The sequence below is a fragment of the Megalobrama amblycephala genome, linkage group LG4 (genome assembly GCF_018812025.1).
Source record: "Megalobrama amblycephala isolate DHTTF-2021 linkage group LG4, ASM1881202v1, whole genome shotgun sequence".
Lineage (NCBI taxonomy): Eukaryota > Metazoa > Chordata > Actinopteri > Cypriniformes > Xenocyprididae > Megalobrama > Megalobrama amblycephala.
This window is the reverse complement of record NC_063047.1, coordinates 11659865-11674694: the sequence shown is the minus strand read 5'-3', so window position 1 is coordinate 11674694 and position 14830 is coordinate 11659865. Positions and strand designations below refer to the sequence as shown.

General features: G+C 36.5%; 1 protein-coding gene across 1 annotated transcript; it reads right to left on the bottom strand.

Moving 5' to 3' along the window:
* Nucleotides 1-10536: 10536 nt before the first annotated feature.
* Nucleotides 10537-12828, bottom strand: LOC125266073 (fucosyltransferase 7). Its single transcript, XM_048186546.1, has one exon. It carries the CDS (start codon nucleotides 11728-11730, stop codon nucleotides 10672-10674), a length of 1059 nt encoding a protein of 352 aa, XP_048042503.1. The 5' UTR covers nucleotides 11731-12828; the 3' UTR covers nucleotides 10537-10671.
* Nucleotides 12829-14830: the final 2002 nt, after the last annotated feature.

Here is a 14830-nt window from a genome sequence, read left to right as displayed (position 1 = left end):
ACTCCATCAAAAGTCAATTATTACATTTTGAAATTCAGATTCAATTCGAATAAATTACATTTCGAAATCAAAACCTGAAATGTCTTTATTTTTATTTTTATTTTTTTCTCACAAAGATAAAGGGTTTTTATGCATTAATTTCTTTATGCCTTAAAATATATAGTTGTCTTTAGGAAGTAGGTCCCTCACAATTAAGAGGATCATAATCTTTGGCATAAAAATATTTGAAAAATGTGTGCAAAAAGTATACTGTATATGATAATTATGATTAACAGAAATGGAAACTTGACAGCAGAACTTTTTCAGTTCTCAGCTCCTGCAAACCAATGTCTATAGACCTTATGTAGCCCCGCCCCTTTTCAGCGTTGCGCTCGTTGTCTTTTGACTTCCGGTTTGTATTTCCACAGCAATATTACATTGATGAATGAACTGCTCGTTTTAAAATCTTCCCGACCTACTGACGTTTGTTAAGACATCTGCTTTAAACATAACAATGCTCATGATAACTTTCATTAACTCTACAACAAGTAAATCCACTTAACCAACTAATTATTCTTTGACAGCGATGCCATAGAAATGTACAGAGCTACCGCAAAACGGAAGTTCAAAGACAATTTTATAAAGATGGCGGCGCGCATGTTTCTCTGGAAAATAAGGTCTATAGTACACAATTTTGGGATTTCTTTTTCTGTAAATGCAGAAGATCAGATGTCAGATTGCTTAGAAATATTACATGGATGTGGGTTGCTCTTTCTTATCACATTACTCTTCCGAATTAAAGGGATAGTTCACCCGAAAGTGAAAATTCTGTCATCATTTAAAAATATCTTCCTCTGTGTTCAGCAGAACAAAGAAATGTAGGTTTGAACAACTTGAGGGTGCTTGAGGGTACATTTCTTTGTGCTGAACACAGAGGAAGATATTTTGAAGAATGTTTGTAACCAAATGTTTTTAGGGCATCACTGAATTTTTTTAGTAGCCTATGCCTATTTTTTTCCATATGGAAGTCAATGATGGTTTGGAACAACTTGAGGGTGAGTAGCCTAAATGATGCAGAATTTTCATTTTTGAGTGAACTATCCTTTTAAAGGCTAATACTTACAAATAAAATGTACTGAAATGTCAACACTTTCTGGCATTATGCAGTCATTTCTCTGTAATAGGCTAGTATTGTTCTTCTGTTTTGAAAGACTGGAGTACATCTGAGTGAACAAAAAGTAACACCCTTTGATACTGTTTTTAAATTTTTAAATTCATATTAGTGTGCAGTTTATAGCTAGGAATTAATGGTGGAGATTTTTGTAAATGATTCTTACACCATTGTTACACCATTATGCCAGAAGGTGGCGACAAGCGATCTATTTGTGTCAGTAAATCAATTTAATGACAGTAGATTGGAGTATGAGGTCTCTACTGAACAGAAGTGGGCGTTTTTGGGTGTTTATAAATCATGCAATGAAAATGATCCCCTTCACCCGACCCCACCCCTAAACCCTACCCACACTCTGACGTGGGAAATCAGTTAAACGCCCCTCTGTTTATGTCCACTGATCTGGTAACTCCTGCAGAGAACTGTACTTGGTAGATTGACTGACAATTAGTAGATTAATGTTTGCTTTAGTGTGCTGTCATGGAATTCTATTTAAATGCAACAAATTAAAGAGGAAATGAAACATAAAAACATTTCTCAGAAAAATCAGATTAGATCTACTCTGTATGTTACTCAATATCTGTATTGCACAGTGGTGGACGAAGTACAGATACGTACCCTATTATAAAACAGGTGAAATAATTCTTTGACATGGTTAAAAATAATGAATGGTTTTTTTTTTTCTTTGTTTGTTTAGCATAACCTGTCGCAGATTACGTTCCCCTCAAATGTAGTTCTTATAATATGACCGTTGCGCTCTCTCACTGCCTGTATCCACTTTTGTGTCCTTAAACATTGTTTTTTTGGGGGGTCGACAGCTTGTAAAAACTTAGTTCTGGGTTTTTTAGTTTGTTTGCTGTACACCATGTCACATAGCAGCTTTTAGACATTGTTCTGTTTTTTGTTATAAGCCAGAAATGGAGGAGGCACCCTCACGCAATACAAAGTCAACGGAGACCGCTGGATCTAGCGCCCCCGGCGTGGGCGTGGCCTAAATGCGCTCTGTCTCTATCAGGTCTCTGATCAGTCCAATTCGTGAATGAATTGTTGATGTGATTTGTGAACCGATTTAAAGCAGAACAAAGTAACTTTTTTCCCTTCATAAATAGTTTCCTAAGTCCTTACGATGGTTAATTGACGTAGTGGTGTGTTTGAGGCGTGCACTAACCCCCTCTGGCACGTCTACGCCAAAAAAACAGCACTTGCAAGTTGAGCTGCACCGACCCGACACAATAGGCTTGTTTGAGATGCGCCTGCCTCACCTGAAGTTCAGCCGAGAGTAGGCGTCTGCAGTTAGGGGAGGAGTGAAAAAAGTGCAGGCAAGACGAACAGTTCTCTGTTCTCGTAGTGGATCAGAACCTACGAGATCAAAGGCGGATATCGCGGGATTCACACTCGTGCGCTGTGTTGCTGATAAACTGGATGTAATTTAAGTTCTGTTGCTTTTATATGAAAATAAACATAATGAACAATACACCCAAAGTACTTGTTATTTGTGTCCATTCGAAAGATGTATCAATCATTTTTACTTTAATTATAGACATGTTTTATATATTTTTTTTATAAATGACAACGTTCGCATAACCCATAGAGAGATCACTGTGTCAGAGAGTTTGGGAATATTCACACATTATTTTTACACATAAAAAACATGATATTAGAGTTTTAAAATCAAACATTTTAAATCAGATCAATACATCACGGTTGTTTAAACCAATAAGCTTTAAGCTGTGTCGTCAGCAAGTCGTTTCCCATCGTGCTTTTGGTCAGCGCAGTCGGTGGAGAGCAACTGCGCTCGACTGCAGAATCCGACACGTCCGCCTCGCACTCGCGAGAGGTTTTTGACACACGTCGGCATGACATCAGAGCAAGGCGGCCCAACCGCGGACACATTTCTAACCGGCATGCATCTCGCGGTGATCACCGGTGATCGGTTCTGCGCAGAATTTGCTCATCTCAAACAAGCCTAATCTCACCTCATGTTCACGTTCACGCGAGAGTGACAAAATGCTTTACGGTAATTCAAAAACAATGTATATATAAGACAATTTCGAGATTTCTTGTACTGTATTTGCAAAACTACTGTGCTGGTGAGCGTTGTAGTCGTTGTAGTCCAGAGCTGCGCTTGGAGTATATGTGATTCACTGAAGGAACCTGTAGGGGGAGCTTCGCAAATTTTTTCTGAGTTTCGCTTTAACAGGATGATTGAAAAGAAGACACTGCTTTTGCGTCTCTGAGCAAGTGACAATTTCTTCATTTTAAAATAAGGAGTAACGATATGTTTTATGAAATGTAGAAGAGTAAAAAGTACGATCTTATGCTTTGGAATGTAGTGAAGTAAAAGTTGCTCAAAATAAAAATACTTGAGTAAAGTAGCCTAATAATATATGAAAAATGTACTTAAAGGTGATCTAAGTGATCCTGGGTGGAGTAACTTCCTGTTGACGTTCGAAGTGTTGTCAAACAAAACAGAGGCTAACTAGACCCTCCCTCCTCCTCGCCCTCGCCCTCGCCCTCCCCTCCGTGCTTCCTGAAACAGTCATGAACGCGCATTTAAAATCATTCTTGTCGGTTATTGGCTGGAGCATGTTTATTATGTTTTGTGGTCCAGGCTGCACCAGTTTGTTTTTATTGCCGTTTTCGGAGCTTGTGGCGACTACAGAGACCATGTTTTTTTTACAGTGTGTTCAGGGGACAGGCAGCTAGCGGATAGTGAGGAGATGTTTGCTGTGACAAAAAATGTTTTGGCCTAAAAATGCGTGACATCACTTAGAGCACCTTTAAGTAGGCTACAGTAACAAAGTAAAAATACTTCGTTACTATCCACCACTGGTAGCCTATTGCAAACCCCTCCATGTTGTTGTTGTTTGTTTATGCCTACTAACGCAAGGTCATTGCCATAGAAACCAATGCAGATATTCTGAAAAACGAAAGAGCAGCACAAAAAGAGTGGATCTGAACAGTTGCGACACACTATAATTTTAGATCAGATTCCAATCGTATTTGGACTGACAGGGTGAACATAGCCAAAGTGACGGAAACAACATTATCCTCTAGGGCCGCCACTAATATTTACACGGCACAGGATATAATGATTGGGGTTTTAAACACCATTCTCTAGGAATCTCTCGTATCAAAAATCTTAAATATTAATACAAATTCTCTATAAGAATTCCTACATGTCAAAAAGCTTCAGTTAAATCTTTCCTTTGTTTCTAGTGCATAAAAGGAAACCACGGAAACAGCCAGTTTAAGACTTCTCGTTATTGAAGAGGATGTGAGATTTTTTCCTCTGTCTGCTTTTTCCGATCTTAAGACATCGCTTGCAAATTGCATTGGTCACATCAAACTGTTGCTCTGCAAAGTTACTATCATACAGTAGCCTAGGTTTTGTCATCGGGATTTTCAAATCAGCACACTAAGATGAAGGTTAGTTCAGAGTGCTAATTGTCTTGATTTACATATATCAGTCCAAATTAAAACAATGTCAATAATTCTTGACACTTTCTTTGAGTCATGTTTAGAAAAGCTGTGAAGACAAAGATGTGAGTTGACCACAGATTTCAGAGAGTATAAATTCAATTTAGGTTTTTTTTTGTTTAGAGAAGTGACAAATATCTGATGTGTTGTGAAGTGAAGGTGTGAATACGTAGAAACACTTTGCATGGTTTCACTCACAACTTTGCATGGCTTCTTATGGACTTGAGTAAGTTCACATAATACCTTAGAATTTCTATGCACCAAAAATTTCAACTTTTAAAACAAAACAGGAAGAGCTGAATGTCAAATGTATTATTAATTTACAGCCCTCTGAGATTGATACCCTCTGAGATGCTGAAACTACCATAAAAACTGAGATCTTACAAGGACTTATAGAACCCCAGGATCGTATCTAATTGAGGATGCGCAGTACTAAAGCCTAAGTAAACAACCACAAAGCAAAGGTTATTTTAAACCATTCCATTTCAAAAGAACATAATAAATCATACAGAATATGTTTTTTTGAGAAAGTAAAAATGTGTAGGGGTAGAGTAGGGCGATAGAAAAATGTGGTTTACAGTATAAAAACCATTATGCCTATAAAATGTCCCCATCACAGAAACAAACCTGTGTGTGTGTGTGTGTGTGTGTGTATGTGTGTGTGTGTGTGTGTGTGTGTGTGTGTGTGTGTGTGTGTGTGTGTGTGTGTGTGCGCACCTGGTATGCACAACCAACACCCTACGGATGCAAGGGTGAGCTGGCATGCTTCTTTCTGACTCACTTTGTCTTTCTGTGCTTTCTGGGGGTTTTGGGCATGGCGTTCTCACAAGAATTGTTTACCATGGCAGAATGGGTAAAGATTTAGTCTGCTTTGTTTAAAGTCAGCTCTTATGAAATCTTGCAAATAAGTTCATTTAAAGATAACTTTATTTAACCCTCTATGAGACTAATTATTAAAGGTGCCCTAGATTGCACTGCAAAAAATGCTGTTCTTACTTAAAGTTTTTGTCTTGTTTCTAGTCAAAATATCTTAAAGTTCTTAAATCAAGAAGCATTTTCTTGACAAGTAAAAATTATTTTCTTGTTTTCAGAAAAAATAAGTCAAAATTAAGCACGTTTTTCCTTAAAACAAGCAAAATAATCTGCCAATGGGGTAAGCAAAATAATCTTATAATGTGTACTTGTCAAGAAAATGCTTCTTGATTTAAGAACTTTAAGATATTTTGACTAAAAACAAGACAAAAATTCTAAGTAAGAACAGCATTATTTGCAGTGTGTTTTTTTACAAGATGTAATATAAGTCCTAGGTGTCCCCTGAATGTGTCTGTGAAGTTTCAGCTCAAAATACCCCATAGATTATTTTTTTTAACTGCTTATTTTGGGGCATCATTAACTATGCACTGATTTTTTCAGCACGGCCCTTTTAAGAGATGCGCTCCCTCTGCCCCACAAGCTCTCGACTATATATACATTGCATAAACAAAGTTCACACAGCTAATATAACCCTCAAATGGATCTTTACAAGATGTTCGTCATTCATGCTGTATGCATGCTTCGAATTATGTGAGTAAAGTATTTATTTAGATGTTTACATTTGATTCTGTGTGAGTTTGAGGCTATGCTCTGTGGCTAAAGCTAACATTACATTACATTACTGTTGGAGAGATTTATAAAGAATGAAGTTGTGTTTATGCATTATACAGACTGCACGTGTTTAAAAATGAAAATAGCAACGACTCTCGTCTCCGTGAATACAGTAAGAAACGATGGTAACTTTAACCACATTTAACAGTATATTAGCAAACATGCTAATGAAACATTTAGAAAGACGTCTTTACAAATATCACTAAAAATATCATGATATCATGGATCATGTCAGTTATTATTGCTCCATCTGCCATTTTTCGCTATTGTTCTTGTTTGCTTACCTAGTGAGCTGTGCACAGATCCAGACGTTAATACTGCCTTTCCTTGTCTAATGCGTCGAATGGGCTGGCATTATGCAAATATTGGGGTCATACATATTAATGATCCCGAATGTTACGTAACAGTCGGTGTTATGTTGAGATCCGAGTGTTTTCCGGAAGTCTTTTAAACAAATGAGATTTACATAAGGAGGAGGAAACAATGGGGTTTGAAACTCAATGTATGTCTTTTCCATGTACTGAACTCTTGCTATTCAACTATGCCGAGGTAAATTCAAATTCTGATTCTAGGGCACCTTTAAATCACAGCTATAAAAAATGACTTTATATTTTACACATTTCCAAAATTAGTTTTCTACATCTGACCTTTGACCTTTTTTAGAGTGCCATCATATATAACTGACTTTGTCCCATTTCTCACTATTCTTTATACAACCTTCTAAGTCATAGGGCTGGAGCCTATCCCAGTTTCCTAGGCCAGAGGCAGGGAAAAGCACCCTGGATAGATGGCCAGTCCATCACAGGACATTGTCCTATATTAGAATAAATTATTTTTGGCAAATTGTCTGAAAATTTACATTCAAATGCATTTTCACTCTCTGAAAAGTAAGTCTTAGTGTTTCAAAAACATTAAAATCTTTAATCAACATTCCATTTCATCTTGTTTTACTATATTTCATTTGGAACTCAAGTGAAAATGTCAAAAATTTCACTGCCTGGAAAGTAGTAAAAAAAAAAAACATTTCCAATTCCAAATCAATGATTGTAGCATATCAACAGTGTACCCCTTCACATGCAACTCGATTTTGACCTTAGTCATCATTTTTGGAGCATCCCTGAAGCCAATAGACAATGGCATCTGACCTCTGGTTGTAGTACAGATCACATCTTCCAAACTGCCATAGGATAATGTACCCAAATGCCTGACTTCCACAACAATCTATGACTTATATTTTTCATCTCTGCCATCACCCTCACTGCTTCAATCCTCCTTGATCTCCAACTTCTTCCTTTCTTACTATGACCTAATTTTCTGATGCACTGCCGTCACTATTATTACTTTCCTCTCTGTCTTTTGTAAAACTTACTAACATCAACCTAAAACACAGGCAAAAAGACTATTACTTGTCTGCCATTACAGAACAATAGTAATAGCTACACAGAAAATATGTATCCCCTAAAAGGACTTTGTCAACACACAGTTTTTTTTTTTTTTTTTTTTTTTATCTTTGAGTTATTGTTTTTACAAAATGTGCATTAAAATGACCAAAAAATGACCACATTTGTGTGACTTTTTTTTGTAATGGAATATAAATGCATTTTTCAAGTCTAAAATGAACTCATGGAGCCTTGACAGCATGTGACATACAGTCAAACCAAAATTTATTCAGAAACCTTGAACATTTCATTCATTAATAAAGTTTATTCACTTTAGTTTAAAAAATGGTAATAAAATATGACAAGATCTCAGAGTTTAAACTGTGTCAGAAAAAATGAATCTTAATTATGTCAGATAACACTTAAGCAAAACATGGTCAGGTCAAAGTGTCTGAATAATTTTTGGCTCCAAATTTTTATCAGTTTTACTGGTAGTCCACTACATGAAGAATTTTGTGGTATAATATGTCACAGTTTACTTTATTTTGCTATCCTCACTTACATAAATGATCTAGTGTCCTGCACCCACAAGTAAAAATATATCAAAACTATCAAAAAATGTCTGAATAATTTTTGGTTTTACTGTATCATGTGCTAATGTCTCCTTCACTTGTTGCCAGCATGGCAAATACATTTAAATTATATTGGCTGAAGGGGATATCATATATTAATAAAATTATTTATTTATTTTGGGTTGAACATCGGTATTGTATTTTACATGCATTTTTCTTCGCTTCATTTATAAATGACCCATAGAGGGTTAAAAATATGACTTAGAAGCATGCATTGGTGCTTGAAAGACAATCTGATGAGAACTTGATGACAACCCTGTAAATATCACATCGGAAGGGTGTTCCTGACACATTGAGTGCACACAACTATTTAGTACACAACAATCTTGAAAGCAGAGGTGGAATGAGAAGCAAATGCCATTGTTTAAATATTAATAAAGTAAAATTTGGAATAAACCAGTACTATAATCTGCTAGCACGAAATCTCAGGACATGTTTCAAGTATATTTGACAGTACCTTCAAAGATCCGATAAGATGATCAGCAAAGGACACTTATTTGAAAATCCATGCTTTTAAAAGAAAAAGCCTGGTTTAAATGTTTAAAGTCTTTAGAAGCCTACTCCTTTGAAATGTTTTATTTCTATTATAAATACAATTTATTTTTTATTTTATATTTATTATAGATTTATTATTATAAAAAACAATATATTTATTGCTTCAAACATTATTTTATCACACAAAGATTACAAAATAGAGGCATCACTTCTTGTATGAAGTAGTTTTATTTTAGATGTTTTATTTGTATTATAAATACAATTGTAATGAAACGGGACTCAGGCAGGGATCCATTTGCGAGCTTTATTAAATGAGAGCGTAGTCAAACAGGCAAGGTCAAAACAGGGGCAATACAGGAACAGCAAGGAACAGGCAGAATCGTGGTCAGGATACAGGCAGTAGATCGGGGCAGGCAGATAGCACTCACAGGTCAGGAAACAATACACAGTCCAAAGGTAGGCGGCAGAGAATCGTAAACGGGTAACAGACAGGATCGGTAACCGGCAGACAGGATAATAACGCTCAGAGTTGTACATAGGGTGAGACAAGACTTCGCAATGAGGTGGTGTGTACACAAGGTGGTGTATTTAAGTGTGAGTCTTAAATAGTCCAGATAATGAGCTTCAGCTGTATGTGGCAATTGGTGATGAAGTGTGTGCATGTGACTGGCAGGGAGGATTATGGGAATTGGAGTCCAGGAACTGACAGTAATCGTGACAACAATATATTTAATAATACATTTATTTATTAGATTGATTTAATATTCCTATCAAATACTCACATATTTTGTCACAAAAAGATTACAAAATAGATGTCACAGCTGGTTGAAGGTAAGGAGAATAGAAGCAGGATCTATTTGCAGCATTACTTTTATTTAAAGGTGCCCTAGATTCAAAAATTGAATTTACCTCAGCATAGTTGAATAACAAGAGTTCAGTACATGGAAAAGACATACAGTGAGTCTCAAACTCCATTGTTTCCTCCTTCTTATATAAATCTCATTTGTTTAAAAGACCTCAGAAGAACAGGCGAATCTCAACATAACACAGACTGTTACGTAACAGTCGGGATCATTAATATGTACGCCCCCAATATTTGCATATGCCAGCCCATGTTCCCAACATTATGAAAGGCATTAGACAAGGGCAGAACGTCTGGATGTGCACAGCTGAATGAACAGACTAGGTAAGCAAGCAAGGACAATAGCAAAAAATGGCAGATGGAGCAATAATAACTGACATGATTCATGATAACATGATATTTTTAGTGATATTTGTAAATTGTCTTTCTAAATGTTTCGTTAGCATATTGCTAATGTACTGTTAAATGTGGTTAAAGTTACCATCGTTTCTTACTGTATTCACGGAGACAAGAGCCGTCGCTATTTTCATTTTAAACACTTGCAGTCTGTATAATGCATAAACACAACTTCATTCTTTATAAATCTCTCCAACAGTGTAGCATTAGCCGTTAGCCACGGAGCATAGCCTCAAACTCATTCACAATCAATGTAAACATCAAAATAAACACTGTACTTATGCGATTAGACATGCTGCGTGACAAACACTTTGTAAAGATCCATTTTGAGGGTTATATTAGCTGTTTGAACTTTTTTTAATGTTGTTTAAGGCAAGCGCGAGCTCTTGGGGCGTGGAGCACGAGACTTAAAGGGCCACACACCCTGAATCGGCTCATTTCTAATTATGCCCCAAAATAGGCAGTTAAAAAAATGAATTAAAAAAAATCTATGGGGTATTTTGAGCTGAAACTTAACAGACACATTCAGGGGACACCTTAGACTTATATTACATCTTTTAAAAAAAAGTTCTAGGGCACCTTTAAAAAAGACCAAAACAAAACCATAACAAAACAGATGCTGGAAGTATAGGGTTAGCTGTTGACCCAGCTGTACAGGTCATTGTACACTTTTTTATGCTTAGCGAGCTGATCATAATGCATGCAAATATTACAGAGTCTCTCTTTCCAGTCTGTGTATGTTCTAACATCATAGTAATGGTGCCATCTAAAATAAGATTCGTAACGCTCTCTATCAGCAGCCACTTGACTTAAGAAAGTAGCCAGCGCCTTAATGCTGCTAAAGTCATTTACATGGATGAATGATTCCGGTGGAATCGATAGTTCATAAATGCTCCTGGGTGGGCCGAGCACCACCGGCACACTTCCTGCCTGAAGGGAGTTTCGCCATAGCTTCTCTGTGATATAGTCTGTAGATACTGAGTTTTCAAAGGCAAGGTAGAAGTAACATCGAGATATGGTGGAAAGCAGCTTTTTGTTCGAGAGCAACCGCTTGGACCACTTACCATATACTTCCATCAGATTTGATGGAATGTGTTTCTTCAGCTGCTGGAAAATTAGAGAGCGACTCTGATTGGCTTTGTATTTGCTGACCACCCAGCAAACTAGGCAGCCACTCTTCTTCGGAACGATGTATGTGGTGTTAGCCCTTTTAGAAACAAGTTCTCCGTATGGCATGAAGATGTCAGCGTCACGGCGATAACTCATTGTCCAGTTAAACAAGCCGTTGTAGTTGCTAAGGTTGTGGTTGTTTATGGGAGGTTCCAGTGATAACCAAAGCCACTTCTGCATTGGTGGACGCGTAAGGTGGAGAGGAAGTTTGGAGCGACCGGTCCAGAGCTCATAGTGGTGGAAGACTACAACATCTGCTTGAGCGAAAATGGATCGGTTATCCTCCAGAAAGCATCTAGGGATTTTATATTTATCCATACAGACATCTCTCTCCACTGTGTAGCGAACTCCAAAAGGCCAGTGCCACAGGAGGATGGTGATGTTATGCTCGAGAATTTTTGTTCCGCTGGTCTCAATCTGACTCAAGAGTAGCATGTTTTTACTCCAGGATAAAAAGTTGTAGAGCATTACAAAGCCAAAGAGACAACAGAGGGTATGATTTTGTTGTTTCATTAATTGCATGGCACAAATACTGTGAAGACAAAGAAGTGAGGTGGTTACAGATATCAGACAGCATAAAACCAATTTAGTCTCTTTCTTTTGAAAGTAATGACTAAACCCTGATGTGATTTGATGGCGTGAACATGTAGGAAAACTTAATCAACATGGTTTCAGTCACAACTTTGCGTGGGTGTGTTTTCAGAAAAACTGCACCAATATTAAAGCAGATTGGAATCAATATACTGTGCACTGCCATTTTAATAGCCAAATAATGTATTTATTTTTCTAAAATGTTCACAATATTGGTCAATAATTTACATTTATGCATAAAAATCTTTTTTTTTTTTTTTTTGTAATTGTATTTTCAAACATAATAATAGCCACAATTAAATAATGTACTTGCCTTGGGTTGAGAGTCCTGGAGCAACATAAAATTTAAGTAATTTAATTCAAACCAAATTTAAGTTTGTCTGAAAGCAGAGTGCCACTGCTTTGAGGGTGAATGACATATACAGAGAAAGTGTGTATCCGGTTCTGCCCCGCCTGTTGGCAGACGAATTCACAATGCAGAATTTTGGACATATGAAATCAACTGTGGTGCAAAGAATTACCCTGCACATGTGTAGAAGCCACACCTCTTGCCACAGAGGAGGCAAGATTGCCTCAGTGATATTACACAAAACTACACCCTTATAGCACTGTACTTGTGGTTCAGATAATATTTACAGGAAATACTAAGAGGATTTTAATATAAGGGGTTTAAGGGGAGACACTACAGGCAAAAACACTGTTTTTTCAGGCACCTGTAAATTTTGCACTTTTTGGCTTTTCATAAAGTGTTTTTTCAGACTGGTGGAAAGAAAACATCCAAAATACACTTTTTTTAAGCGTACATTTTATAGCACTTTATCTATTTGCGTGTATAGATTTCAATTACAGTAAATATCTTTAAAGGTTGTTTTCTCAAAATGAGTTTTTTTCTCCTACTCTGAGTCACAAATCTCCACTTCTGCAGAACTTACATACACCAAACTTTACAGTTCTATTTTCTGAAGGTTTTTACAGAGGGATTTGTTGATATATAATTTGCCTGATTTTATACATTTTATTCCTAAAAAAATGGTGAAAATATTTTTTTTCTGGCTGTTGATAGTATTTTCTGATTTATGGAGTGATAAAAAGAGATATCCAAAATTCCCTCTGTAAAAACCTTTTAATTTAATATGTCCAAAAAATTAAATGAGAATTTTGAACCTGACGTCATCCAATATTCAGATTTTTGTTCTAGAAATGTATGCAAATTAGTGCATATTTAATTATATAACGCCTCATTTGCATATTTAAACATAACATTTTAGAAAAATGTTTGCAATTTTTAATGTAATCAACCAGCTGGGGAAGTATAGTGATATCTATTAGTTCATTTTTTTACCTTAAGGAAACATTTGTAAATGTTTAAAACATGAACATTTAAAAGTATTGAGCTGTTGTCCATCTGAAATGCTTTGGTCTGCCCCATTGCAAGACAAATCACATTTCATATGCACAGGTTATATCTTGATTAACTGCATAAAAAAAAAATAAAAAAATCCTAACACCATATTCAAAGATATTTTTAGATACATCTGTGCGTGTTTGACAAACAAATTTCTGTCATGACAACTCTCAGAGTGTTTCCATGGTAATGGATATGGCAATGTAGATATATTTGGTCTTGGCGGAATAGATCTGCTACGCTGCTGCTGCTGTTGATTATTGCTGCTGCTGCTGCAGAGCAAGTACGGGACTTGCTACTGCCAATACATACACGACACGCTGCTGTGAGCAAGTAAGACATGCTGCTGCTGTACAATATAACGTACATGAATAACCGTAGCAGATCTATACAGGTGGAGCTGGGGAAGGTGGAGGGTTTCTAAAGCACGCTGCGCTGCTAAGCAATGCCAACTCATGTATTTAAAGATTAAGCACGCAAGCTCATTGGCTACTAATACAGCAGGAACCAATCATCTGTGACCTATAGATAATAATGCAATAAATAGCAGGTTGTGTTAGCCTGCCCATTAGAGTTTCATGCCAGAACTTTGTATGTAATCAGTAATTATTTTGTGTGGAAATGAATTTATAAAATAATGTAATATAATATACAAAAAATACAGCCCCATATTGTTAATATGAATTTTCTGTTGATTTTTACAATCGTATGTGTTTTACCTGTATTTTAGTAATTTGACATAAAATGTACAGCTACTGGTAGGCTAATTTTCCTTCAGTATCCATTTTTCTAAAGATTTGTTTTCTTACAGTTATCATATAATATAAACTTGTATACTTTCCATTCAGTTTTTAAAGGTTGGATGTCAATTTAGCAAGAGAACGTGTTTTATGATTTGTTGTGAATTTTGTGAGTCGACCATTTAACCCTTTAACACGTACGATCACACCGGTGTGATCAGTCTTGGCTGGCCTCAGGAGCGTACGATCACACCGGTGTGATTAGAACGTTCAGTGCATCGCGTGATCAACTGCCAAATTCAAATGTGCGTGCGCGCTTTGGCTGGCGCTAAACCAGAGACGGACGCGCGCAGCGCTTTTCATATATTACATATATGCAGTGTTTTCAACCAAATAATGTTTATTGTAGGTTTCAGACATTTAAATACACACGAGTACTAACAAAACAATATATTTAGAGTTTGTAAAATACACAATGATGTCTATAGAAGCGGAAATAACAACCCTTTCCATTATAATTAGACAACACGTTTTATTCATATCAGATACACATTGTGAAAGTAACTTTAAAGCTTACTCTATTCTTCCCCAGTTCACCGACTCACTTACTTTCATGTATTTCGGGAGAAGTGGATAAATTCACGGGTTGTAAATCCAACAGATCCGATTCTCTGTGCGGCGCAAACTAACATGGCGGCGCCCATCGCGCATATGGCTCAACTAACATGATCGTTATAAAGGTGTTTAAACTGCAAAACACATCCACTTGCACATATTTGTCAATCAGAATATTAGATATTTCATGCTATAGTCAACAAATTTATGAATATTTTGAATAACAAAGGAAAAATTAAATGAAAGCAGATTATCATTCATACAGTGCTGC